Raw genomic sequence first — 25406 nt, forward strand, 5'->3', positions numbered from 1 at the left:
TCCACAGTGAAACATGTACTGTATCAACATGGGCTGAAAGACCACTCTGCCAGGAAGAAGCCATTACTCCAAAACAAACATAAAAAAGCCAGATTAATGTTTGCAAATGCAGACAGGAACACAGACCTTAATTTTTGAAGACATGTCCTGTGGTCTGACAAAACTAAAACTGAACTGTTTGGTCATAATGACCATTGTTATATTTGAAGAAAAAAGGGAGAAGCTTTTGAAGCCTAAGAACACCATCCCAACTGTGAAACACGGGGTGGCAGCATCATGTTGTGGGGTTGTTTTGCTGCAGGAGGGACTGGTACACTTCACAAATATATGGCATCATGAGGAAAGAAGACCATGGGGCAATACTGAAGCAACATCTTAAGACATCAGCCAGGAACTGTTTGGGCGGAAATGGGTATTCCAAATGGACAATGACTTGACGTATACTGCCAAACTGGTTACAAAGTGGTTTAAGGATAGATAACAAAGTCAATGTTTTGGAGTGGCCATCACAAAGCCCTGACCTCAATCCTATTGAAAATTTATGGGCAGAGCTAAAAAGGCCGGTGCGAGCAAGGCGACCTACAAACATGGCTCAGTTACACCAGTTCTGTCAGGAGGAATGGGCCCAAATTCCTACCAACTATTGTAAGAAGCTTGTGGAAGGAGATCCACAACGTTTGACCCAAGTCATACAGTTTAAGGGCAATGGCACCAAATACTAATGAAATGTATGTAAACCTTTGACTTTGCAGAAAGTAATGAAAATGGCATAAACATTCTCTCTCTCTCTTTCTCTCTCTCTCTCTCTCTCATTATTCTGGCATTTGGCAAATATAAATAATTTTGGTTCCTAATTGACCTAAAATGGGAAAGGTTTATTCTGATTTCATGTCAGATAGTGAGAAAAACCTTCAGATGTGTCTTTATAGAGAGCGGAGGGAAAAACCTGCAGATGTGTCTTTAGATAATGTATGTAAACGTCTGGTTTCAACTGTACATGAAAAATATAAAATGTTATTGAAGTAATTTTCTGGTTTCACACTGATCGTCTGACTACTATTATACTGTGCCACATTATAGACCTTTCATCAAGAGCACACTGATCTGGTACAAAATGTCTTGTTCATGATTGACCCAGTTAGCATATTATTAGGTGACCTGCTCTGAATACATCCATCAAAAATATCAAATCAGCATAGAGCCAGAGACGTAAAAGCAGAGTCCTGGTGTTCAGCCCCGTATACATGTTAAATATCTGTCGACAGAACAATGATTCTCCAGCAGTTTCCTTGAGCCTGCTTTACACGTTACGATTAAGCATACGATATCGTATGCAATCGTAACCGCCCCCATCATATGTGCGGCACGTTCAATTTGTTGAACGTGTTGCACAAACGATTATTTGCTGTCACACATAAGTACCCTTCCATACGACCTCGATGTGGGCGGCGAACATCCACTTCCTGGAGTGGGAGTGACGTTCGGCGTCACATCGGCGTCACGCGGCAGCCGGCCAATAGAAGCGGAGGGGCGGAGATGAGCGGGATGTAAACATCCCACCCACCTCCTTCCTTCCGCATTGCCGGCGGGAGCCGCGGGACGCAGGTAAGATCTGTTCATCGTTCCCGGGGTGTCACACACTGCAATGTGTGCTACCTCGGGAACATTGAACAACCTCACGTTCAATTGTTAGCAATTGAACGACGCGCATGCGATGAACGTTTTAACAATGCCGGATGTGCGTCACTTACGACGTGACTCTGCCGACACATCGTAAGATATATTGTAGGGTGTAAAGCCCGCTTTACCCACCTAAACCACACAGAGGAGCAATCGCACAGCCAAGCGCTCCTGTGTTCTCTATAGGAGAGCCACCGGCGGTGGTTTATCATTTACAGCCTCCATACACATTAGACTTTTGGCTGCACTCATGGATATCGGTGGTTGAATTAAGGTTAGTATACTGTGTATGGGGCCTTAAGACTAGCGGAGGTCAAGCATTGAGTAGTAAGAAACGAACAGAAGCTCATTTTATTGGAAAAGATGTCTAAGGCCTCATTCCGACATCCGTGTTGCACTTTATACCATGTTGACACTGACGGTAAAAACGGACACATGGATGACAATGAGGGTAAAAAGGGACACAAGGATGACACGCTGATGGTAAAAATTGACATACAGATCACAAACTGATGGTAAAAATGGACACACGGATGACTCTCTGATGGTAAAAACGGACACACGGATGACACTGATGGTAAAAATGGATAGACGGATGACACTGATGGGAAAAATGGATAGACGGATGACACTGATGGGAAAAATGGATAGACGGATGACACTGATGGGAAAAATGGACACACGAATCACACACTGATGGTAAAAACGGACACAAGGCTGATACTGGTGGTAAAAACGAACACACGGATGACATTGATGGTAAAAATTGACACACTGATCAAACACTGATGGTAAAAACGGACACACAGATGAAACTGATGGTAAAAATGGACACACGGATGACACTGATGGTAAAAATGGACACACGGATGACATACTGATGGTAAAAACGGACACACGGATCACACACTGATGGTAAAAACGGACACACAGATGACACTATGGTGTAAGCAGTGGTGAGCTATCACTATCGCTTATGGGGTATCTAATATATAAAGCTGAGTGTGTGTGTGTATGTTTGCTAAAGGAATCCGCACCATCGCATTTACAATCACGAAATTTTGCACATACACTGCATGTGACTCGGAACATCATAGACTATGTTTGGATGGGAAAATTTAACCCCGTGCTTTACAGTTACTCTCCAAAAATCCTGCATCCATTAAAGTCAATGGAGCTGCAAGCTATTAGGTTATTAATAGGAGCTGTGAGTGGTTGCTATAGGAACAAAATAAGTTGTTAGTATAAGAAGCTTATGTTTGAGGTAATAAGATGTCGGTGGGGAGAAGGATAGGGAGAGACAGAAAGAGACAGAGAGAGACAGACAAACAGACAGGGAAAGAGACAAACAGAGGTAGACAGATACAGGCAGACAGGGAAAGAGACAGACAGAGAGACAGAGAGAGACAGACTGTCAAAGAGGCAGACAGACAGGGAAAGAGAGAGCCAGACAGGGAAAGAGACAGACACAGACAGATAGGGAAAGAGACAGAGACAATGAAAGAGACAGAGACAAGGAAAGAGACCAGGAAAGAGACAGAGACAAGGAAAGAGACAGAGACACGTAACTAGACAGGGAAAGAAACAGAAACAAGTAAAGAGACAGACAAGTAAAAAGACAGGGAAAGAGACAGAGACAGACGGGGACAGAGACAGATGGGGAAAGAGACAGACGGGGAAAGAGAAATACCTGGAATGAGACTGACCTGGAACGAGACAGACCTGGAATGAGACAGACGGGGACGAGACAGACCTAAAACGAGACAGACGGGGAAAGAGACAGACACAAAATAGAGAGAGACAGACACAGAGAAAGAGAGAGATAGAGAGACACAAAGAGAGAGAGAGAGACATACAGAGAGACTGATACAGACAGAGACAGACACACAGAGACAGACAGAAACGAATGACATACTGATGGTAAAAACGGACACACAGATGAAACGGATGGTAAAAACGGACTCACGGATCACACACTGATGGTAATAACGGACACACAGATGACACTATGGTGTAAGCAGCGGTGAGCTACCACTATTGCTAATGGGGTATCTAATATATAAAGCTGAGTGTGTGTGTGTGTGTGTGTGTATGTTCGCTAAAGGAATCCACACCGTCGCATTTACAATCACGAAATTTTGCACAGACACTCCATGTGACTCGGAACGTCAGACTATGTTTGGATGGGAAAATTTAACCCTGCGTTTAAAAGTTACTCTCCAAAAATCCTGCCTCCATTAAAGTCAATGGAGCTGCAAGCTATTAGGTTATTAATAGGAGATGTGAGTGGTTGCTATAGGAGCAAAATAAGTTGTTAGTATAAGAAGCTTATGTGTGAGGTAATAAGATGTCGGTGGGGAGATGGATAGAGAGAGACAGAAAGAGAAAGAGAGAGACAGACAGAGGCAGACAGATACAGGCAGACAGGGAAAGAGACAGACAGAGAGACAGAGAGAGACGGACTGTCAAAGAGGCAGAAAGACAGGGAAATAGACAGCCAGACAGGGAAAGAGACAGACACAGACAGACACGGAACGACACAGGCAGACAGGGAAAGAGACAGGGAAAGAGACAGAGACAACGAAAGAGACAGAGACAAGGAAAGAGACAGGGAAGGAGACAGAGACAAGGAAAGAGACAGAGACACGTAACTAGACAGGGAAAGAAACAGAAACAAGTAAAGAGACAGACGAGGAAAGAGACAGAGACAAGTAAAAAGACAGGGAAAGCGACAGAGACAGACGGGGACAGAGACAGATGGGGAAAGAGACAGACGGGGAAAGAGACAGACCTGGAATGAGACAGACCTGGAACGAGACAGACCTGGAATGAGACAGACGGGGAACGAGACAGACCTAGACGAGACAGACGGGGAGACAGACACAAACAGAGAGAGACAGACAGACACAGACAGGCACAGAGAAAGAGAGAGATAGAGAGACACAGAGATAGAGAGAGACATACAGAGAGACTGATACAGAGACAAACAGAAAAACTGATACAGACAGAGACAGACACACAGAGACAGACAGAAACTCAAAGACAGACAGAGAGACAGTTACTATCCTGGGCAACGCCCAGGTACTACAGCTAATCTCTGATAAAACCGATAATGGGGTCCCTCCAACTGCATGATGGAGGCACTCTGGTAGTTAGATGGCGGAGTTACAATGGCAACTTCTGGGCCCCCTATTACTATTCACCCCCTCAAGCACGAAGAATGTAAGTGAACTGACTGAGAGAGGTTCCCATAGAAAAGCATCAGCTGTTCCAGTCTGTACACTACTGCAAGCAGCTGTACAAGTGACATCTGTCCAAAAACCACAAGCCCATTTGTTTCCAATGGTTTTTGTGGTATCGGTATCAGAATGAGTAATCACTATTCAAGAGATTTTCCCCGTCCCATAAAATTATAGTATATTATTATAAAATGATGGTTTATTTTGTGAACATACACATACATTATATATATACATACATATATATATACATATATATATGCAGTACAGACCAAAAGTTTGGACACACCTTCTCATTCAAAGAGTTTTCTTTATTTTCATGAGTCTGAAAATTGTAGATTCACATTGAAGGCATCAAAACTATGAATTAACACATGTGGAATGAAATACTTAACAAAAAAGTATGAAACAACTGAAAATATGACTTATATTCTAGGTTCTTCAAAGTAGCCACCTTTTGCTTTGATTACTGCTTTGCACACTCTTGGCATTCTGTTGATGAGCTTCAAGAGGTAAACGGGCTTTAGACACTGCGAGATCGCAAGCGATCGTATCCACCCCCGTCGGTTGTGCGACACGGGCAAATCGCTGCTCGTCGCGCACAACCTCTTTTACCCCCGTCACCATGCAGCTGCAAGATGCTGTGGTAGCCATGCTGGTTCAGTTTGCCTTCAATTTTGAATAAATCCCCAACAGTGTCACCAGCAAAGCACCCCCACACCATCACACCTCCTCCTCCATGCTTCACGGTGGGAACCAGGCATGTAGAGTCCATCCGTTCACCTTTTCTGCATCGCACAAAGACACGGTGGTTGGATCCAAAGATTTCAAATTTGGACTCATCAGACCAAAGCACAGATTTCCACTGGTCTAATGTCCATTCCTTGTGTTCTTTGAACCAAACAAGTCTCTTCTGCTTTTTGCCTGTCCTCAGCAGTGGTTTCCTAGCTGCTATTTTACCATGAAGGCCTGCTGCACAAAGTCTCCTCTTAACAGTTATTCTAGAGATGTGTCTGCTGCTAGAACTCTGTGTGGCATTGACCTGGTCTCTAATCTGAGCTGCTGTTAACCTGCGATTTCTGAGGCTGGTGACTCGGATAAACTTATCCTCCGCAGCAGAGGTTACTCTTGGTCTTCCTTTCCTGTAGCGGTACTCATGTGAGCCAGTTTATTTGTAGCGTTTGATGGTTTTTGCCACTGCACTTGGGGACACTTTCAAAGTTTTCCCAATTTTTCGGACTGACTGACCTTTATTTCTTAAAGTAATGATGGCCACTCGTTTTTCTTTACTTAGCTGCTTTTTTCTTGCCATAATTCAAATTCTAACAGTCTATTCAGTAGAACTATCAGCTGTGTATCCACCAGACTTCTGCACAGCACAACTGACGGTCCCAACCCCATTTATAAGGCAAGAAATCCCACTTATTAAACCTAACAGGGCACACGTGTGAAGTGAAAACCATTTCCGGTGACTACCTCTTGAAGCTCATCAAGAGAATGCCAAGAGTGTGCAGAGCAGTACTCAAAGCAAAAGGTGGCTACTTTGAAGAACCTAGAATATAAGACATATTTTCAGTTGTTTCACACTTTTTTGTTTGTGAAGTGTAAAGGACATGATACATAGTTTTCTGAATATATAAAAAATTAGACATCTGAAATTTGTGACGTGCATTTGTATTCAGCCCCCTGTAGTCTAATAGACCTAAATAAAATCCTGAGTGACCACTTGCCTCCAGGAGTCTCCTAATTAGTAAATAGAGTCCACCGGTGTGTAATCTATTCTCAGTATAGCTACAGCTATTCTGTGAAGGTCTCAGAGGTTTGTGTAGAACATTAAGGATCAAACAGCATCATGAAAGCACAGCAGACAGGTCAGGGATAAATCTATGGAGAAGAGTAAAGCAGGGTTAGGTTATAAAAGAAAATAGTAAAAGCTCTGAACATCTCACGGAGCACAGTTCAATCCAACATCCAAAAATAGAAGTATGGTACAACTGCAAACCTACCAAGACCTGGCCGTCCACCTACATTGACATCCCAAGAAGGAGAGCATTAACTGGAGAAGCAGCCAAGAGTCTCATGGTCACTCTGGAGCAATTGCAGATCCACAGCTCAGGTGGGGGAATCTGTCCACATGACAATTAGTCATATACTCCACAAATCTGACCTTTACGGAGCAATGGCAAGAGGAAGACATTTTTGAACGCAAGCATAAGAAGTCCCATTTGCAGTATATAAAAAGTTATGTAGGGGACACAGCTATCATGTGGAAGAAGGTGCTCTGGTCAGGTGAGAAGTAGAACTTTCTGGACAAATGCAAAACGCTATGTGTGGCATAAAACTTACACTGCACATCACCCTGAAAACAACCTCCCTACCGTCACACATGGTGGTGGCGGCATCATGCTGTGTGGAAGTTTTTCTTCAGCAGGGGCTGCGAAGCTGATCACAGTTAATGGGAAAATGAATGAAGCTAACTACAGCGCAATCCTGGAGAAAAACTTGTTAGCAGGACAACAACCCTAAACACACTGCCAGAGCTACAATGGATCGTTTAGATCAAAGCATATTCATATGTGAGAATGGCCCAGTCACAGTCCAGACCTAAATCCCATTGAGAATCTGCCACAAGACTTGAAAATTTCTGTTCACAGACGTCTCCATCCAATCTCACTGAGCAAGAGCTTGTGTACAAAGAAGAATGGGCAAAAATGTGACATCCAGATGTAAAAAGCTGCTAGAGCCATCCCCACAAGACTTGCAGCAGTGGGTGCAGCGGAAGGTGATCCTACAAAGTATTGACTCAGGGGGGCTGAATACAAATGCACGTCCCAATTTTCAGATTTATATTTTTTAAATATTTCAAAAACCATGTATCATTTCCTTTATACTTTTCAAATACTTGATAATTTGTGTCGGTATATCACATAAAGTACATTTAAATTTGTAAGTGTAACTTGAAAAACTGAAAATGTTTGCGGGGTATGAATACTTTTTTAAGGCACTATATATATCACAAACAATCATTTCAGAATGTTTTCCACCCTTAATGTCACCGATAATCTGCACAAATCCATTGAGAAACAAATTGAAATAATTTTGATGGTGGGAATTAAAAAAACAAAACTAAAATAATGTGGCTGCATAAGTGTGAACGCCCTCTTATAATTGGGAATGTGGTTGTTTTCAGAATTAGCCAATCACATTTACAATCATGTTACATAGTAGTCAGTACACAGCTGCCATCAATTTACAGCCCTTGGCCCATAAACAGCTTACAACACAGCAAAGGGATCTCAATGTTGAAAGTTATCACTCGGGAAAAGGGTACAGAAAAACTTCCAATCCTGGCTATGCTTTGCCAAAACCTACATGAAATCTGCCAAAAGCATGTGGTTATAGTCTTACGAGACAAGGGTTGTATTTTGTTACCATAATTCCAAAAGGTACAGTATGTTTGACACAAAATCCAATATTGTGCTTCACCAAAAGAAAACCATACCCACAGTGAAGAATGGTGGAGCATTATGATTTAGAACTGTTTTTTTTGGCAGCTGGCACTGAGGCTTTAGAGAAGGTGGAGGGAAATATGAACATTTCCAAATATCAGTTTTGCATCAAAACCTTCAGCTGAAGATGAATGTTCCCTTTCAATATGACAAAACCCCAAGCAAATCAACAAAAGAATGGCTTGGCCAGAAGACCAAACATTTGCAGTACACAGGAGATGCCTTCGCAATCTGACAGATTTGGCGATACTGCAAGGAAGAGGTGGCAGAGATTGCTAATTCTTGATGTGCTATGCTGATAAGACTCATACACCAAAAAACTGAATGCTGTCATAAACGCAAAGGGTACATCAACAAGCAGTGTTATGGTGTGCATATTTATGCAACCACATTATATTATTTCTATTTTTCCACACAGAAAGATTTCTGTTTTTCTTCCATGGATTTGTACAGATTATGGGAGATATTAACAGTGGAAAAAGTTCTGAAATGTTGCTTCTTGGTATGATTTATTTTTTACATAACAAAAACCTGGTATTTCAACAGCGGTGTTTAGACTTTTTATAACATTTGCACCCATACATATGCTGTATACACAGACTCATAATACCACGCTATGCTGCTTTCTTCTAACAGGAACTTCATACTTCCTTCATTCTTCATACTGCGCTCAGCCTCCTCCTGCCTCCTTCCCACTGCCCTGAGTCTCTTCCTCCCCTCCTGCCCTGCCTCCTCCTTACTGCCCTGAGCCTCCTCCTCACCTGCTATCTTCTGCCCTCCTATCCTCAACCCCCTCCTCCCCTGAGCCTCCTGCCCTGAGCCTCCTACTGCCCTCTTGCCCTGTGCCTCCTCCTTTATCCTGCCCAGAGCCTACTCCTTCCCTCAGCTTCTTCCTGTCCTGAGCCTCCCACTCCCCTCTTGCCCTGAGCCTCTTCCTGCCATGAGCATCCTCCTCCTCCCCTGCCTTGAGCCTCATGCTGCCCTTCTCCCTACAGCTCTGAGCCTGCTCATCCCCTCTGTCCTGAGACTCCTTCTGCCCTCCATCCCTGAACCTCCTCTCCTGCTCTGAACCATCCTCTGCCCTTACTCTCATCCTACCCTACACTCCTGAGCCTCCTCTTGCACTCAACCTCCTTCCCTCCTGCTTAGAGTCTCCTTCTGTCCCGAGCCTCCTCATCTCCTCCTGCCCTTAGCCTCTTCCAGCCCTCCTCAACTTCTTGGTCTCCTCCTGCCCCCTTGCCCAGAGTCTCTCAATTCCAGAGACTCCTTCTGCCCTCCTCCCCTGAGCCTCCTCCACTCCTGCCCTGAGCATCCTCCATTCCTGAGGCTCCTCCCCTCCTGTCCTGAGCCTCTTCCCCTCCTGCCATGAGCCTACTCCATTCCTAAGGCTCCTCCACTCCTGTCCTGAGCCTCCTCCACTCCTGCCCTGAGCCTCGTCCTCCCCTGAGTCTCCTCCTACATCTCTTCTGCCCAGTCTCCTCCTGCCCTCCTCTCGAGCCTCCTCCCCTCAGTCTCCTCCTGCCCTCCTCTCAGTCTCCTCCTGCCACTAGTCTCCTCCCCTCCTGACCCTAGTCTCCTCCCCTCCTGACCCTAGGATCCTCCTCCCCCTATTCTCCTCCTGCCCTCCTCCCCCCTGCCCCTAGTCTCTTCCTGCCCCTTATCTCCTCCTGCTCTCCTCCCCCCCTGCCCCTAGTCTCCTCCTGCTCTCCTCCCCCCTGCCCCTAGTCTCCTCCTGCTCTCCTCCCCCCTGCCCCTAGTCTCCTCCTGCTCTCTTCCCCCCCTGCCCTAGTCTCCTCCCCCCTGCCCCTAGTCTCCTCCCCCCTGCCCCTAGTCTCCTCCTGCCCTCCTCCACTCCTGCCCTGTCTGTTCCTGCCCCTAGTCTCCTCCTGCTCTCCTCCCCCCTGCCCCTAGTCTCCTCCTGCCCTCCTCCCCCTAGTCTCCTCCTGCTCTCTTCCCCCCCTGCCCTAGTCTCCTCCCCCCTGCCCTAGTCTCCTCCCCCTGCCCCTAGTCTCCTCCTGCCCTCCTCCACTCCTGCCCTGTCTGTTCCTGCCCTAGTCTCCTCCTGCTCTCCTCCCCCCTCTGCCCCTAGTCTCCTCCTGCCCTCTTCCACTTCTGCCCTGTCTCTTCCTGTCCCTAGTCTCCTCCTGCCCTAGTCTCCTCCTGCCCTCCTCCCCCCTGCCCCTAGTCTCCTTCTGCCCTCCTCCCCCCTGCCCCTAGTCTCCTCCTGCCCTCCTCCCCCCCTGCCCCTAGTCTCCTCCTGCCCTCCTCCCCCCTGCCCCTAGTCTCCTCCTGCCCTCCTCCCCCCCTGCCCCTAGTCTCCTTCTGCCCTCCTCCCCCCCTGCCCCTAGTCTCCTTCTGCCCTCCTCCCCCCTGCCCCTAGTCTCCTCCTGCCCTCCTCCCACCCCCTTGCCCTATGTCTCCTCCTGCCCTCCTCCCCCCCTGCCCCTAGTCTCCTCCTTCCCTCCTCTCCTGCCCCTAGTCTCCGCCTTCCCTCCTCTCCTGCCCTGAGTCTCTTCCTGCCCCGAGTCTAATCCTGCCCCTAGTCTCCTCCTGCCCTCCTTTCCCCTGCCCCTAGTCTCCTCCTGCCCTCCTTTCCCCTGCCCCTAGTCTCCTCCTGCCCTCCTTTCCCCTGCCCCTAGTCTCCTCCTGCCCTCCTTTCCCCTGCCCCTAGTCTCCTCCTGCCCTCCTCCCCCCTGCCCCTAGTCTCCTCCTGCCCTCCTTTCCCCTGCCCCTAGTCTCCTCCTGCCCTCCTTTCCCCTGCCCCTAGTCTCCTCCTGCCCTCCTTTCCACTGCCCATAGTCTCCTCCTGCCCTCCTTTCCCCTGCCCCTAGTCTCCTCCTGCCCTCCACTCCTCCCCTGAGTCTCTTCCTGCCCCGAGTCTAATCCTGCCCCTAGTCTCCTCCTGTCCTCCTCCCCTGAGCCTCTTCCTGCCCCTAGTCTCCTCCTGACCTCCGTTCCCCTGCCCCTAGTCTCCTCCTGCCCTCCTTTCCCCTGCCACTAGTCTCCTCCTGCCTTCCTTTCCCCTGCCCTAGTCTCCTCCTGCCCTCCTTTCCCCTGCCCTGGTCTCGTCCTGCCCTCCTTTCCCCTGCCCCTAGTCTCCTCCTGCCTCCTTTCCCCTGTTTCCCCTGCCCCTAGTCTCCTCCTGCCCTCCACTCCTCCCCTGAGCCTCTTCCTGCCCCTAGTCTCCTCCTGCCCTCCTTTCCCCTGCCCCTAGTCTCCTCCTGCCCTCCTTTCCCCTGCCCCTAGTCTCCTCCTGCCTTCCTTTCCCCTGCCCCTAGTCTCCTCCTGCCCTCCTTTCCCCTGCCCCTAGTCTCCTCCTGCCCTCCTTTCCCCTTCCCCTAGTCTCCTCCTGCCCTCCTTTCCCCTGCCCCTAGTCTCCTCCTGCCCTCCTTTCCCCTGCCCCTAGTCTCCTCCTGCCTTCCTTTCCCCTGCCCCTAGTCTCCTCCTGCCCTCCTTTCCCCTGCCCCTAGTCTCCTCCTGCCTTCCTTTCCCCTGCCCCTAGTCTCCTCCTGCCTTCCTTTCCCCTGCCCCTAGTCTCCTCCTGCCTTCCTTTCCCCTGCCCCTAGTCTCCTCCTGCCCTCCTTTCCCCTGCCCCTAGTCTCCTCCTGCCCTCCACTCCTCCCCTGAGCCTCTTCCTGCCCCTAGTCTCCTCCTGCCCTCCTTTCCCCTGCCCCTAGTCTCCTCCTGCCCTCCTTTCCCCTGCCCCTAGTCTCCTCCTGCCCTCCTTTCCCCTGCCCCTAGTCTCCTCCTGCCTTCCTTTCCCTTGCCCCTAGTCTCCTCCTGCCCTCCTTTCCCCTGCCCCTAGTCTCCTCCTGCCCTCCTTTCCCCTGCCCCTAGTCTCCTCCTGCCCTCCTTTCCCCTGCCCCTAGTCTCCTCCTGCCCTCCTTTCCCCTGCCCCTAGTCTCCTCCTGCCTTCCTTTCCCCTGCCCCTAGTCTCCTCCTGCCTTCCTTTCCCCTGCCCCTAGTCTCCTCCTGCCCTCCTTTCCCCTGCCCCTAGTCTCCTCCTGCCCTCCTTTCCCCTGCCCCTAGTCTCCTCCTGCCCTCCTTTCCCCTGCCCCTAGTCTCCTCCTGCCCTCCTTTCCCCTGCCCCTAGTCTCCTCCTGCCCTCCTTTCCCCTGCCCCTAGTCTCCTCCTGCCCTCCTTTCCCCTGCCCCTAGTCTCCTCCTGCCCTCCTTTCCCCTAGTCTCCTCCTGCCCTCCTTTCCCCTGCCCCTAGTCTCCTCCTGCCCTCCTTTCCCCTGCCCCTAGTCTCCTCCTGCCCTCCTTTCCCCTGCCCCTAGTCTCCTCCTGCCTTCCTTTCCCCTGCCCCTAGTCTCCTCCTGCCCTCCTTTCCCCTAGTCTCCTCCTGCCCTCCTTTCCCCTGCCCCTAGTCTCCTCCTGCCTTCCTTTCCCCTGCCCCTAGTCTCCTCCTGCCTTCCTTTCCCCTGCCCCTAGTCTCCTCCTGCCCTCCTTTCCCCTGCCCCTAGTCTCCTCCTGCCCTCCTTTCCCCTGCCCCTAGTCTCCTCCTGCCTTCCTTTCCCCTGCCCCTAGTCTCCTCCTGCCCTCCTTTCCCCTGCCCCTAGTCTCCTCCTGCCCTCCTTTCCCCTGCCCCTAGTCTCCTCCTGCCCTCCTTTCCCCTGCCCCTAGTCTCCTCCTGCCCTCCTTTCCCCTGCCCCTAGTCTCCTCCTGCCTTCCTTTCCCCTGCCCCTAGTCTCCTCCTGCCCTCCTTTCCCCTGCCCCTAGTCTCCTCCTGCCTTCCTTTCCCCTGCCCCTAGTCTCCTCCTGCCTTCCTTTCCTCTGCCCCTAGTCTCCTCCTGCCCTCCTTTCCCCTGCCCCTAGTCTCCTCCTGCCCTCCACTCCTCCCCTGAGCCTCTTCCTGCCCCTAGTCTCCTCCTGCCCTCCTTTCCCCTGCCCCTAGTCTCCTCCTGCCCTCCTTTCCCCTGCCCCTAGTCTCCTCCTGCCCTCCTTTCCCCTGCCCCTAGTCTCCTCCTGCCCTCCTTTCCCCTGCCCCTAGTCTCCTCCTGCCCTCCTTTCCCCTGCCCCTAGTCTCCTCCTGCCTTCCTTTCCCTTGCCCCTAATCTCCTCCTGCCCTCCTTTCCCCTGCCCCTAGTCTCCTCCTGCCCTCCTTTCCCTGCCCCTAGTCTCCTCCTGCCCTCCTTTCCCCTGCCCCTAGTCTCCTCCTGCCTTCCTTTCCCCTGCCCCTAGTCTCCTCCTGCCCTCCTTTCCCCTGCCCCTAGTCTCCTCCTGCCCTCCTTTCCCCTGCCCCTAGTCTCCTCCTGCCCTCCTTTCCCCTGCCCCTAGTCTCCTCCTGCCCTCCTTTCCCCTGCCCCTAGTCTCCTCCTGCCCTCCTTTCCCCTGCCCCTAGTCTCCTCCTGCCCTCCTTTCCTCTGCCCCTAGTCTCCTCCTGCCCTCCTTTCCCCTGCCCCTAGTCTCCTCCTGCCCTCCTTTCCCCTGCCCCTAGTCTCCTCCTGCCCTCCTTTCCCCTGCCCCTAGTCTCCTCCTGCCCTCCTTTCCCCTGCCCCTAGTCTCCTCCTGCCCTCCTTTCCCCTGCCCCTAGTCTCCTCCTGCCTTCCTTTCCCCTGCCCCTAGTCTCCTCCTGCCCTCCTTTCCCCTGCCCCTAGTCTCCTCCTGCCCTCCTTTCCCCTGCCCCTAGTCTCCTCCTGCCCTCCTTTCCCCTGCCCCTAGTCTCCTCCTGCCCTCCTTTCCCCTGCCCCTAGTCTCCTCCTGCCCTCCTTTCCCCTGCCCCTAGTCTCCTCCTGCCCTCCTTTCCCCTGCCCCTAGTCTCCTCCTGCCCTCCTTTCCCCTGCCCCTAGTCTCCTCCTGCCCTCCTTTCCCCTGCCCCTAGTCTCCTCCTGCCCTCCTTTCCCCTGCCCCTAGTCTCCTCCTGCCTTCCTTTCCCCTGCCCCTAGTCTCCTCCTGCCTTCCTTTCCCCTGCCCCTAGTCTCCTCCTGCCCTCCTTTCCCCTGCCCCTAGTCTCCTCCTGCCCTCCTTTCCCCTGCCCCTAGTCTCCTCCTGCCCTCCTTTCCCCTGCCCCTAGTCTCCTCCTGCCTTCCTTTCCCCTGCCCCTAGTCTCCTCCTGCCCTCCTTTCCCCTGCCCCTAGTCTCCTCCTGCCCTCCTTTCCCCTGCCCCTAGTCTCCTCCTGCCTTCCTTTCCCCTGCCCCTAGTCTCCTCCTGCCCTCCTTTCCCCTGCCCCTAGTCTCCTCCTGCCCTCCTTTCCCCTGCCCCTAGTCTCCTCCTGCCCTCCTTTCCCCTGCCCCTAGTCTCCTCCTGCCCTCCTTTCCCCTGCCCCTAGTCTCCTCCTGCCCTCCTTTCCCCTGCCCCTAGTCTCCTCCTGCCCTCCTTTCCCCTGCCCCTAGTCTCCTCCTGCCCTCCTTTCCCCTGCCCCTAGTCTCCTCCTGCCCTCCTTTCCCCTGCCCCTAGTCTCCTCCTGCCCTCCTTTCCCCTGCCCCTAGTCTCCTCCTGCCCTCCACTCCTCCCCTGAGCCTCTTCCTGCCCCTAGTCTCCTCCTGCCCTCCTTTCCCCTGCCCGTAGTCTCCTCCTGCCCTCCTTTCCCCTGCCCCTAGTCTCCTCCTGCCTTCCTTTCCCCTGCCCCTAGTCTCCTCCTGCCCTCCTTTCCCCTGCCCCTAGTCTCCTCCTGCCCTCCTTTCCCCTGCCCCTAGTCTCCTCCTGCCCTCCTTTCCCCTGCCCCTAGTCTCCTCCTGCCCTCCTTTCCCCTGCCCCTAGTCTCCTCCTGCCCTCCTTTCCCCTGCCCCTAGTCTCCTCCTGCCCTCCATTACCCTGCCCCTAGTCTCCTCCTGCCCTCCTTTCCCCTGCCCCTAGTCTCCTCCTGCCCTCCTTTCCCCTGCCCCTAGTCTCCTCCTGCCTTCCTTTCCCCTGCCCCTAGTCTCCTCCTGCCCTCCTTTCCCCTGCCCCTAGTCTCCTCCTGCCCTCCTTTCCCCTGCCCCTAGTCTCCTCCTGCCCTCCTTTCCCCTGCCCCTAGTCTCCTCCTGCCCTCCTTTCCCCTGCCCCTAGTCTCCTCCTGCCCTCCTTTCCCCTGCCCCTAGTCTCCTCCTGCCCTCCTTTCCCCTGCCCCTAGTCTCCTCCTGCCCTCCTTTCCCCTGCCCCTAGTCTCCTCCTGCCCTCCTTTCCCCTGCCCCTAGTCTCCTCCTGCCCTCCTTTCCCCTGCCCCTAGTCTCCTCCTGCCCTCCACTCCTCCCCTGAGCCTCTTCCTGCCCCGAGTCTCCTCCTGCCCTGTCTCTTCCTGCCCCGAGCCTCCTCCTGACTCCCCACTCTCAGTACACTGTAACCTTCTCATTAGCTTTGTGTTTTCTATAGCCCCCATAGATTTGCTACTGACCAATCACAGCTCTCTTTCTATTTTTCCTCATGTAGACTAGAGATGAGCTGCTGTCGACGATTGGTGGCTTTGGTGCCCCTCGGTGATTGGACGTGAGTGGGCAGATGGGCGGAGACAAGCGCAGCAGGGAAGTGTTTTTTTGCAGGGTGAGTGTGTCGCTCCAGCATCCGGTCTGCTCTCCGTGCTCATCCGTTACCGAGCGGCGGACCGACCGCGGAACACGGCTGGGAGGTGGGTGCCGCGCCGCGGGGAGGTCACGGTGCGGGGACGTCCATTACTGAGCCTCCTCTATACATCCCTATTGTCCCCGCTGTGCCGCAGATCTACAGAGAACTCTATTGTGTTCCCCTATACAGCGCACAGAGCCCATTATGTGGAGTACGCGGCGCACAGCCCGAGACACGGAGCCCCACAGCGCTACCGAGCGCTCCATCAGTGGCCGTGTACACTATTGTGTGACCTACCCAGACCCCCAGTCTATAATTCAGCCATGCACCCCCAGTGTATCCCCTCTGCCTTACTGATCATACCTAGAGCCCCCCCCAGTCATATTATTCATCCATGCACCCCCAGTATATCCCCTCTGCCTTATTGATCATACCTAGAGACCCCCCCCAGTCATATTATTCATCCATGCACCCCCAGTGTATCCCCTCTGCCTTATTGATCATACCTAGAGCCCCCCCCAGTCATATTATTCATCCATACACCCCCAGTATATCCCCTCTGCCTTATTGATCATACCTAGAGCCCCCCCCCAGTCATATTATTCATCCATGCACCCCCAGTATATCCCCTCTGCCTTATTGATCATACCTAGAGCCCCCCCCCAGTCATATTATTCATCCATACACCCCCAGTATATCCCCTCTGCCTTACTGATCATACCTAGAGACCCCCCCCCAGTCATATTATTCATCCATGCACCCCCAGTATATCCCCTCTGCCTTACTGATCATACCTAGAGCCCCCCCCAGTCATATTATTCATCCATGCACCCCCAGTATATCCCCTCTGCCTTATTGATCATACCTAGAGCCCCCCCCAGTCATATTATTCATCCATGCACCCCCAGTGTATCCCCTCTGCCTTATTGATCATACCTAGAGCCCCCCCCAGTCATATTATTCATCCATACACCCCCAGTATATCCCCTCTGCCTTACTGATCATACCTAGAGCCCCCCCCCAGTCATATTATTCATCCATGCACCCCCAGTATATCCCCTCTGCCTTATTGATCATACCTAGAGCCCCCCCCCAGTCATATTATTCATCCATGCACCCCCAGTATATCCCCTCTGCCTTACTGATCATACCTAGAGCCCTCCAGTCATATAATTCATCCATACACCCCCAGTATATCCCCTCTGCCTTACTGATCATACCTAGAGGGCCCCCCCCAGTCATTATTCATCCATACACCCACAGTATATCCCCTCTGCCTTATTGATCATACCTAGAGGGCCCCCCCCAGTCATTATTCATCCATACACCCACAGTATATCCCCTCTGCCTTATTGATCATACCTAGAGGCCCCCCCCAGTCATATTATTCATCCATACACCCCCAGTATATCCCCTCTGCCTTATTGATCATACCTAGAGGGCCCCCCCCCCAGTCATTATTCATCCATACACCCACAGTATATCCCCTCTGCCTTATTGATCATACTTAGAGCCCCCCCCCAGTCATTATTCATCCATACACCCACAGTATATCCCCTCTGCCTTATTGATCATACCTAGAGGGCCCCCCCCAGTCATATAATTCATGCATACACCCCCAGTGTCCCCTCTGCCTTATTGATCATACCTAGAGCCCCCCCCCAGTCATATTATTCATCCATACACCCCCAGTATATCCCCTCTGCCTTATTGATCGTACCTAGAGCCCCCCCCCAGTCATATTATTCATCCATACACCCCCAGTGTCCCCTCTGTCTTATTGATCATACCTAGAGCCCCCCTAGTCTATTGTTCATCAATACAACCCCAGTGTCCCCTCTGCCTTATTGATCGTACCTAGACCCCAGAGCCCCCCCAGTTTTATTATCCATCCATAAACTTCCAGTATCCCTCCTGTATTATTGATCTACCTAGACCCCCAGAGGCCCCCTCTTGCCTTAGTCCTCTGTAGACCCCCAGTAGTGAAGGTACCTAGATCCCCAGTGTCCTCTGATCAAACCTAGACCCCCAGTGCCCTGTCCCCCCCCACAGTTTTATTGGTCTGTCTCTAGGCACCCAATGCCTCCCAGTCTTATTTGTTTTCTACACCCCCAGTGTCGCCCCTGTCTTAGTGTCCCACCCCCCCCCCCACCCCCCGGTCTTATTGATCTTACCCTGGACCCCTGGTGTCCCCTGCCTTCCTAATGATCTCCAGTCCTTAGTCTCATTGATTGTTTCCAAACCCCCCCCCCCCCCCGTCTTATTGGTTGCACCTAGGCCCCAATGTCCCCCCCTCTTGTCTTGTTGATTGTATCTAGGCCCTCGTGTCCCTCATCTTATTCATTGCACTGACCACCCAGAGTTGTTTTCTCTCTACGGAAGACCAATTTACTCCCCATGAATTGTTTTGTATTAGTTTTTATTTATACAAATGTTTTCTTCTTGTACAATGTATCTTTTTACCTTGATACCTTCCTATGAAATGCTGTGGAGCAGCTTCATTCACGCGCTCAGGAAACAGTTTGGAAACACAATAGGTCACCAGCTTTTTTTTTTTTTTCCCTCCCCATCTGAGAGCAACATAATGTAGAGACAGAGACCCTGATTCCAGCGATGTCATTTATTGAGCTGTGTTCTATCATTTTGATCTGCTTCAGATCTAGCAGTTATACAGAGCTCATGACTATGCTGGACTACCTGCAGCACGCCAAGTAGTCCTGTAATTATAGTTACTGCTGATTAATCACTGATTTTATCAAAACTACATTAAGCAGCCCAGTAAGTGACAGATCGCTGGAATCAGGATCTCTGCCCCTATGTTATGTTGCTCTGATTAAAGGGTAAAAACCTGCTGACAGATTCCCTTTAAGTCATTACTCTCTATACTGAGACCATGTATTGCTCAATCCTAGAAAACCCCTTTAATAAAGTCGTGGAGAATTGAGCTCTGTTTATGCTGCGCAGACTGACAAGTGTGAGACTGAGGCGCTGCCAGTCGAGTGCCCGGTGATGGCAGCCTTCGATTTCTCTGCCCGTCGGTGTCCACTTCTGTTACATTCTGTGCTGTCATAAATCATAAAGCTAATTGTTTCCCACTATTTTATACTAATGCCCAGATATTATTTTCGGCTTTTATATAGTCTTCTTCACAATGTGATCTGTGATGCCCGGCAGTGCTGCGTATGAGGATCTGCTGTGCTCAGTCATGCAGCCCGATCTAGTGCCAGGGCTGGAAGACTAATGAAGTGATGCTTTAGGCTTAATTCACACTGCAAAAAAACTGACCTTGTGTAATGATTCTACCAACAGAACTCGGAGCTCCATAGATCACCGTGCTCCGGCCTCAGCGTCTGAATAATGGCGGGGACAGAAATGAGTATATCCTGACACTAAGCGGATATATTATTTATTGGATTCTTGCCGTTGTATATAGGTACATACAGTTCACTTAGGCTACTTTCACACATCCGGCTGTAGCAGTGCGGCACAATCTGGCGCTCTGCTGAAAAACGAAACCGTTTTTTGTTTTTTTTTGCCGCCGTTTTTGTTTTTTCCAGCATTGACTTGCATTGGCGCTGCATTGTGCCGCATGGGCTTGCATTCCGTCCGTTTTTTGCCGCATGCAGCAGATTTAGCCGATGTGGCGGCCGGATGGAACGTTCCCTGGCACGTTTTTTGCTCCGGCAAAAAAAACGCATCGCGCTGCATCCGGCCGCCGCGGCGCATTTTTCAATGCATGCCTATGGACGCCGGATGCGGCGCGATGCGGCAAAAACCGCATCCGGCCGCTGCATGTGGTTTCTTCCACTGCGCATGCTGAGTAGCGTGTCGCAACCGGAAAAAAACGGACGGGCCGCATGTAAAAACGTATGCAAAGGATGCGGTGTTTTCGCTGCATCTGTTGCATAGGTTTCACAGCCGGATTGAGCCGCACTGCTCAAACCGGATGCGTGAAAGTAGCCTTATGTAGGTGGAGAAACTCTGGGAAGAAATCACTACAATCCTACAATTATCAGCCCCATTGCTGTGCATGGCCCCCCCCCCCCTCCCAGCCCTGGGACCCGATTTTTGTGTACACTTAAACATTTGAATGGGCAATTATCTGAAATACAGAAAAAAACAAAACTGGAAACTGTGGCATGCTCATATTTTTTTTTTTTCTTTTCAGTATTTCGGATGAGAATTGCCCATTCAAGTGTTTAGCTGCACACAAAGCAGTAAAAAAATAAATATATATATAATAATTTATTTTTTTTGGGGGGGGGGGGGGAGGGAAAGAAGCGTTAGACTTCATTAAAGGACTTAAAAAAATAACAAATAATAATAAAAAAAATAAAATACTTACAACATAACTGTAGGAGCTCTGAATATTGTGTGTAGGAGGCTTTAATGGAGTATTTCAGACTACAAAAAATTGTGTAATCACAGGATGGGTGACGACCATTACGGTAGATCGGGGTCTCTCAGCTACAAGTCACATGAATATGAACTTGTTTCCCTGAACCCTACATCCTGTCATTCTCCCCTGTTCTTGTCTCCTGTAGCTCCTATTCATTAATGGGTCAGAATATAAAATGCTCGTTGAAACAAGCAACTTTGGAATTTAATTTACCTTTTTATGAAAACCCATCCATTCTTAGGGTATGTGCCCACGATCTGGACATGTTGCTGCCTGGAGGCAGCAAGTTCTCTCCACATGAGACCGCACGTGCTGTCCGTGCCATGATCAGGGTTCGGGCCTCTCTGGACTTTAGTTCTATTCTCCCTGCAGAGAAAACTCGAGTCCCTGCAGCATAAATTGACATGCTGCGTCGAAGGTTAATTTACGTTGCAGAGAAAAAAAAAGCACAGTGGGCATGGGATTTCTTTTAAGCGCACCAACCACCAGGATTTTCCTATGTAACCTAAAGCCAGTGCTATACTGGCACTATCAGGCTGATTCTATACATACCTTTTTAGTTGTCAGCTAGGATGTATAGGTTTTGAAACACAAGCAAGTAAAGTTTGTAAAATCAGCAGCTTTTTGAGTGACAACAGCTGCCGATCAGCTGATAGCTGGGGTGGGTATTCATAGTGATTCCCACATCCCCCAAACCCCCCCTCCCCTCCGCCTGTCCGTTCTCCCCCCTGTTATTTATACTTAGTAAAACAATTCTATAATAGAATAAGTGACTAGAAGGACCTGTGCTTATGTCATACCCATGTGACAAAAAGGGGCAGGGCCTCAGCCAACACTAAAATAATGTTGCTTCCTGGTATCAGCTATGTTGGCTGAGGCCCCCCCCCTTTCTGGTCACATGGGTATGACATCAGCACAGGTCCTTCTAGTCACTTAGTAAAACAATTTTATAATAGAATTAGCATCAATAACAGACAGGCGGCGGAAATCACTATGAATACCTACCCCAGCTATCAGCTGATTGGCAGCAGCTGCCAATCAAAAACCTGTTTACTTCAGACTTAACTTGTTTGTGTTTCAAAACCTAGACATCCTAGCTGACATCTAAAGGTATGTATAGAATCAGCGTGATAGTGCCAGTATAGCACTGACCTTAGGTTATACAGGAAAATCCTGGTGATTGGTGCGCTTTAAATCCCCTCCAGTGTGTTTCTACTGTACAATGCAGCTTTTTGGACACAGCTGCGTCAAAAAATGCTGCAAACCCTGATTGTGTACACTCGCCCTTAGAAATGAAGTAATCTTTAATATTATACTTTACTGGTCACCCGGTAGCCTGTGGCTGGTTACTAAGGCAAGGAGAGTGCACTGCTTGCTGGCACGTGTCTGAACCTGGCTGGATAGTGGGATCAGGCCAGCGCGGGTCTCCATGCTGCGCAGCCAAAGCTTCCTCTACTAGCATTCTGGGAAATTGTTAATCTTCCCGAGGCCACCGCCCCCCCAGGAGGTCAGGAGGCAGAAGAGCGGTGCTCTCCGGAAGAAGTGACACCAATTCTTTAAAGCCCAGTGGACAGCAGCGCTGTGCTCGGATATGTTAGTGCTGCAGATTTTGCAAGGAATGCCTGCTTATCTATTCGCCCCATTCAACCACTGTCTTGCAATTTGTAGGGGTAACAAGGGCACAAGTCTCTACGGGGGATACACACGGATCTAATTGTTATAGCCTATCCCAAGAACTGGCCACCTCTATAGACCGGACTACCCCCTTTAAGTTGCTCGTGGTCCATTTCATGACTAAACCGGACAACCTTGGTGGGATCCTTCGGCAGCTCGGTGTCCCACCAGGAGCCCCAATGCTAATGTGAACGGGGCCGGTTGCAGGGGACATATACAGTAGATGCAGATTTGGATGATGGTATTTTTTTATTAATTTTAAAGGCTTTGTACGACACTCGGTGTATGATTTTTATTACAATGTTCGTTTGATCTTCAACAGGCACATTTGTCATGGGACTGGCAGCACAGTCTCTACAAGGATGGGTGTCCGGGCTGCTGCTGTGTCTGCTCAGTATGGCTGGTGAGTAGGAAAACTGCATGGCTTCTCATTATAATCCATGATCACTAGGGATGAGCGAAGAGATGTAAGCCGCCCTGGTCTGACTTCCAGTTCGGTCCTCCGTGCCACCCAGACCAGGGTGGTATCGACTTCTGTGCCGGTAATCTTCATTCCAGCATCATGGGTACCTAGTTCTAGTACTCTGCGACGTACCTCCATGACACTGAAGGGTGTGAGTGGTCTAGAAGCCTTTCTGCCTAAGGCTGCTTTCACACTACGTTTTTTTAACATGCGTCATGAACTTTTTTTGCTGTAAAAGTGGATCCTGTTTTTACAAAGAAAAACGCAAGTGTTATTTTGCAGGATCCTGTCACTTGAAGTTTATGGGCGGGCATTGGAGTCATGTAATCGGGAGTGAGGGGAACTGAACGTGATAGACTGGGAGCCAGCATCTGACAGCTGCGGACGCCAGTAACCAAGGTAAACATCGGGTAACTAAGCGAAGTGCTTTGCTTGGATACCCGATATTTACCTTGGTTACGAGCGTCCGCAGCTGCTAGAAGCCGGGCTGCCTGCTCCCTGCACACATAATCAAGGTAAACATTGGGTAACTAAGCGAAGCGCTTTGCTTGGTTACCCGATATTTACCTATGTTACGAGCGTCCACAACTCTCAGGCGGGGGAGAGAGGGAGGAGGAGAAGAGACTGATCACGCCAGGCTGGTTTCTGGGCATGCTCAGTAGAGCAAGCAGGATCCTGTCTATCAGCATGCCAGCGTTCACATGCATTTGCGTGCTGTTTAGTCAGGATCCAGTGAAAAATAGTATTTGGACGCAGCTCAAAAACGCTACAAGTAGCGTTTTTGAAAAAAGTTAGAAAACTGCAAGTCACTGGATCCTGACAATAACGCACGTGAACGCAGGTTGACGCTAGTCCATTGCAAATGCATTGAAATGAAAACGCATTTGCACTGGATCCGTTTTTTGCGTTAAAAAAACGTTCAGGACGCATGTTAAAAAAACGTAGTGTGAAAGCCATAGCACCGGAGGGTCAGTGCCGCTGTGGATTATGCCCTTGTAGATGCCAGCTCCAGTCATGCCCCGCAGTCTCCCCACTGTTATAGGCTGTCACGGAGCGAATACTATCAGCAAGAAAAATGAGAGTTGGTTCTCACTTTCACTTCTATCAGTCACTGTTCAACTTTACATTAAAGCGACTGATCTGAAACTGAAAACCTCAGTGACAGACGTACTTCTGAGATGACATTTGCTTTCCCACCTGCCCCCGGCACAGTTGCTGCATGGATTGGTGACATCTTATTTTGCAGGGATTTATATGTTCAGAGCATTGGATATTTATACAGTACAGTGGAACCTTGGTTTAGGAGAACAATCCATTCTGGGAGTGTGCTTGTAAAGCAAGTTACTCATCTAGCAAAGCAAGATTTCCCATAGGAAATAATGCAAGCTCAGACAATGCATTCCACAACTTGTGCAATGTCTCATCCTGGTCCCCTGTTGTGCCATTACACGCACACATTATGCTCACCTTACCTTCCGTTCCCTCGCCGGCCTCATGGTTCTTATGTGTATCGGGTGACCATTGTGACGATGGAGGAACTTCCGCTGTCAGCCGCTACTCAAAGGCAACGCGCTGACCAATCAGAGGCAAGCGACTCATGCCTTTGACGTCAGCGCTCTAGCAGCAGAAGCTCATGCATCGGTCCCGATGGTTAACCGATACACACATTATGCTCATTTTATCTTCCGTTCCCTCGCCGGCCTCCCGGTTCTTGTAGTTCGCCGGGCCAGGATGTGTATTGTGTAACCATCGCGACTGATGCCGGAGCATCCGCTGCCAGAGCGCTGACGTCAAAGGCAGGAGCTGCGTGCCTCTGATTGGTCAGCGCTCTGCCTTTGAGAAGTGGCCGACAGCGGAAGTTCCTCCATTGTCGCGATGGTTACCCGATACACATCCTGTACCGGCAAACTACAAGAGACGGGAGGCCGGCGAGGGAACAAAAGGTGTGTGTGTGTGTGTGTGTGTGTGTGTGTGTGTGTGTGTACACGTGTGTGTGTACGTGTGTGTGTACGTGTGTACTGCAAGAGCGGGTCAGAGCGTGGTAAAAGTACAGAACCGGAAGTGTGTGTGGTGAGTATTTGCTCATAAACTGAGTTACAAATTTACAGCAAGCTTTGCTCGTATAGCGAAATATTCGCACACCAAGTTACTCGTACACCGAGGTTCTACTGTATTAATTTTCGCAATGTTTTTTACAATTTTAAGCAATTTTTTTTCTCTAAGGGGTATGAGATGTGCCCGATAAGCCTTCTCCGTACATAAGTGTATGGGATGCCCACGTATAACATAACTGGTACTGCACAACATGTCGGGTGTGTGAAACCGGCCTCATAATATACGCAGGATTTCATTGATGTTTGGGTCAGAAGACCCAGTTCTGGTCCGAACGCCAAGCATAAATGTTGAATATGTGAAATTTGCCTAAGGCTCCCTTCACATGTCGTGTTGAAGGTGCATATTGCTTCCCTATGATGTGATTTTGGAAGACATGTGCTATCACGGATAGCACACGGAAATCATGCACTCTTTACTCACCTGTCTCCAGCGCAGCTGCTTCCGGGTCCTCAGTGCAGTGAATATTCATAAGCATAATGAGGGGGTCCTGGAAGCAGCAGCGCTGGATACGGGGGAGTATAGAAAATAATTTTATTTCAGCCACTTGTTTTCTCTGGTATGTATCACACGGATCACATCAGTGTGCGGGCAGTGTGACATCAGTGCTGCTGGAGAAAAACGGTGTTGTCTCTGTGCAGAAAACACATGTGTTGTATGTGCTCCATACAGACATACGGTCCACGAGAAATCAGTGATTAGTGCGCAGACCTATTGATCTTAATGGGTGTGCGTATGTTCGTGTCTCCGGTAGATGTGAAAATGGACATCACACATATCGGAATCACTGACGTGTGAAGGGTCCTTAGGCTCCAGGCATGTATATCCTTTGCATCATTTTGGATTTT

The 25406-nt window shown here is 50.2% G+C and overlaps 1 protein-coding gene across 2 annotated transcripts in view; it reads left to right on the forward strand.

Annotated features, from left to right (window-relative positions):
• Positions 1-15815: 15815 nt before the first annotated feature.
• Positions 15816-25406, forward strand: part of LRP12 (LDL receptor related protein 12) — a 98774-nt gene continuing 89183 nt past the window's right edge. Inside the window, exons 1-2 of one of the 2 annotated variants that reach the window (XM_075352964.1) lie at positions 15816-15974; positions 22306-22386. In XM_075352964.1, the coding sequence (XP_075209079.1) occupies positions 15848-15974; positions 22306-22386 (208 nt within the window). In that variant the 5' untranslated portion in view covers positions 15816-15847. The remainder of the gene's footprint in view (positions 15975-22305; positions 22387-25406) is intronic. The other variant, XM_075352965.1, reaches the window with a different exon arrangement.

Source organism: Anomaloglossus baeobatrachus, chromosome 6 (genome assembly GCF_048569485.1).
Source record: "Anomaloglossus baeobatrachus isolate aAnoBae1 chromosome 6, aAnoBae1.hap1, whole genome shotgun sequence".
Taxonomy (NCBI): domain Eukaryota; kingdom Metazoa; phylum Chordata; class Amphibia; order Anura; family Aromobatidae; genus Anomaloglossus; species Anomaloglossus baeobatrachus.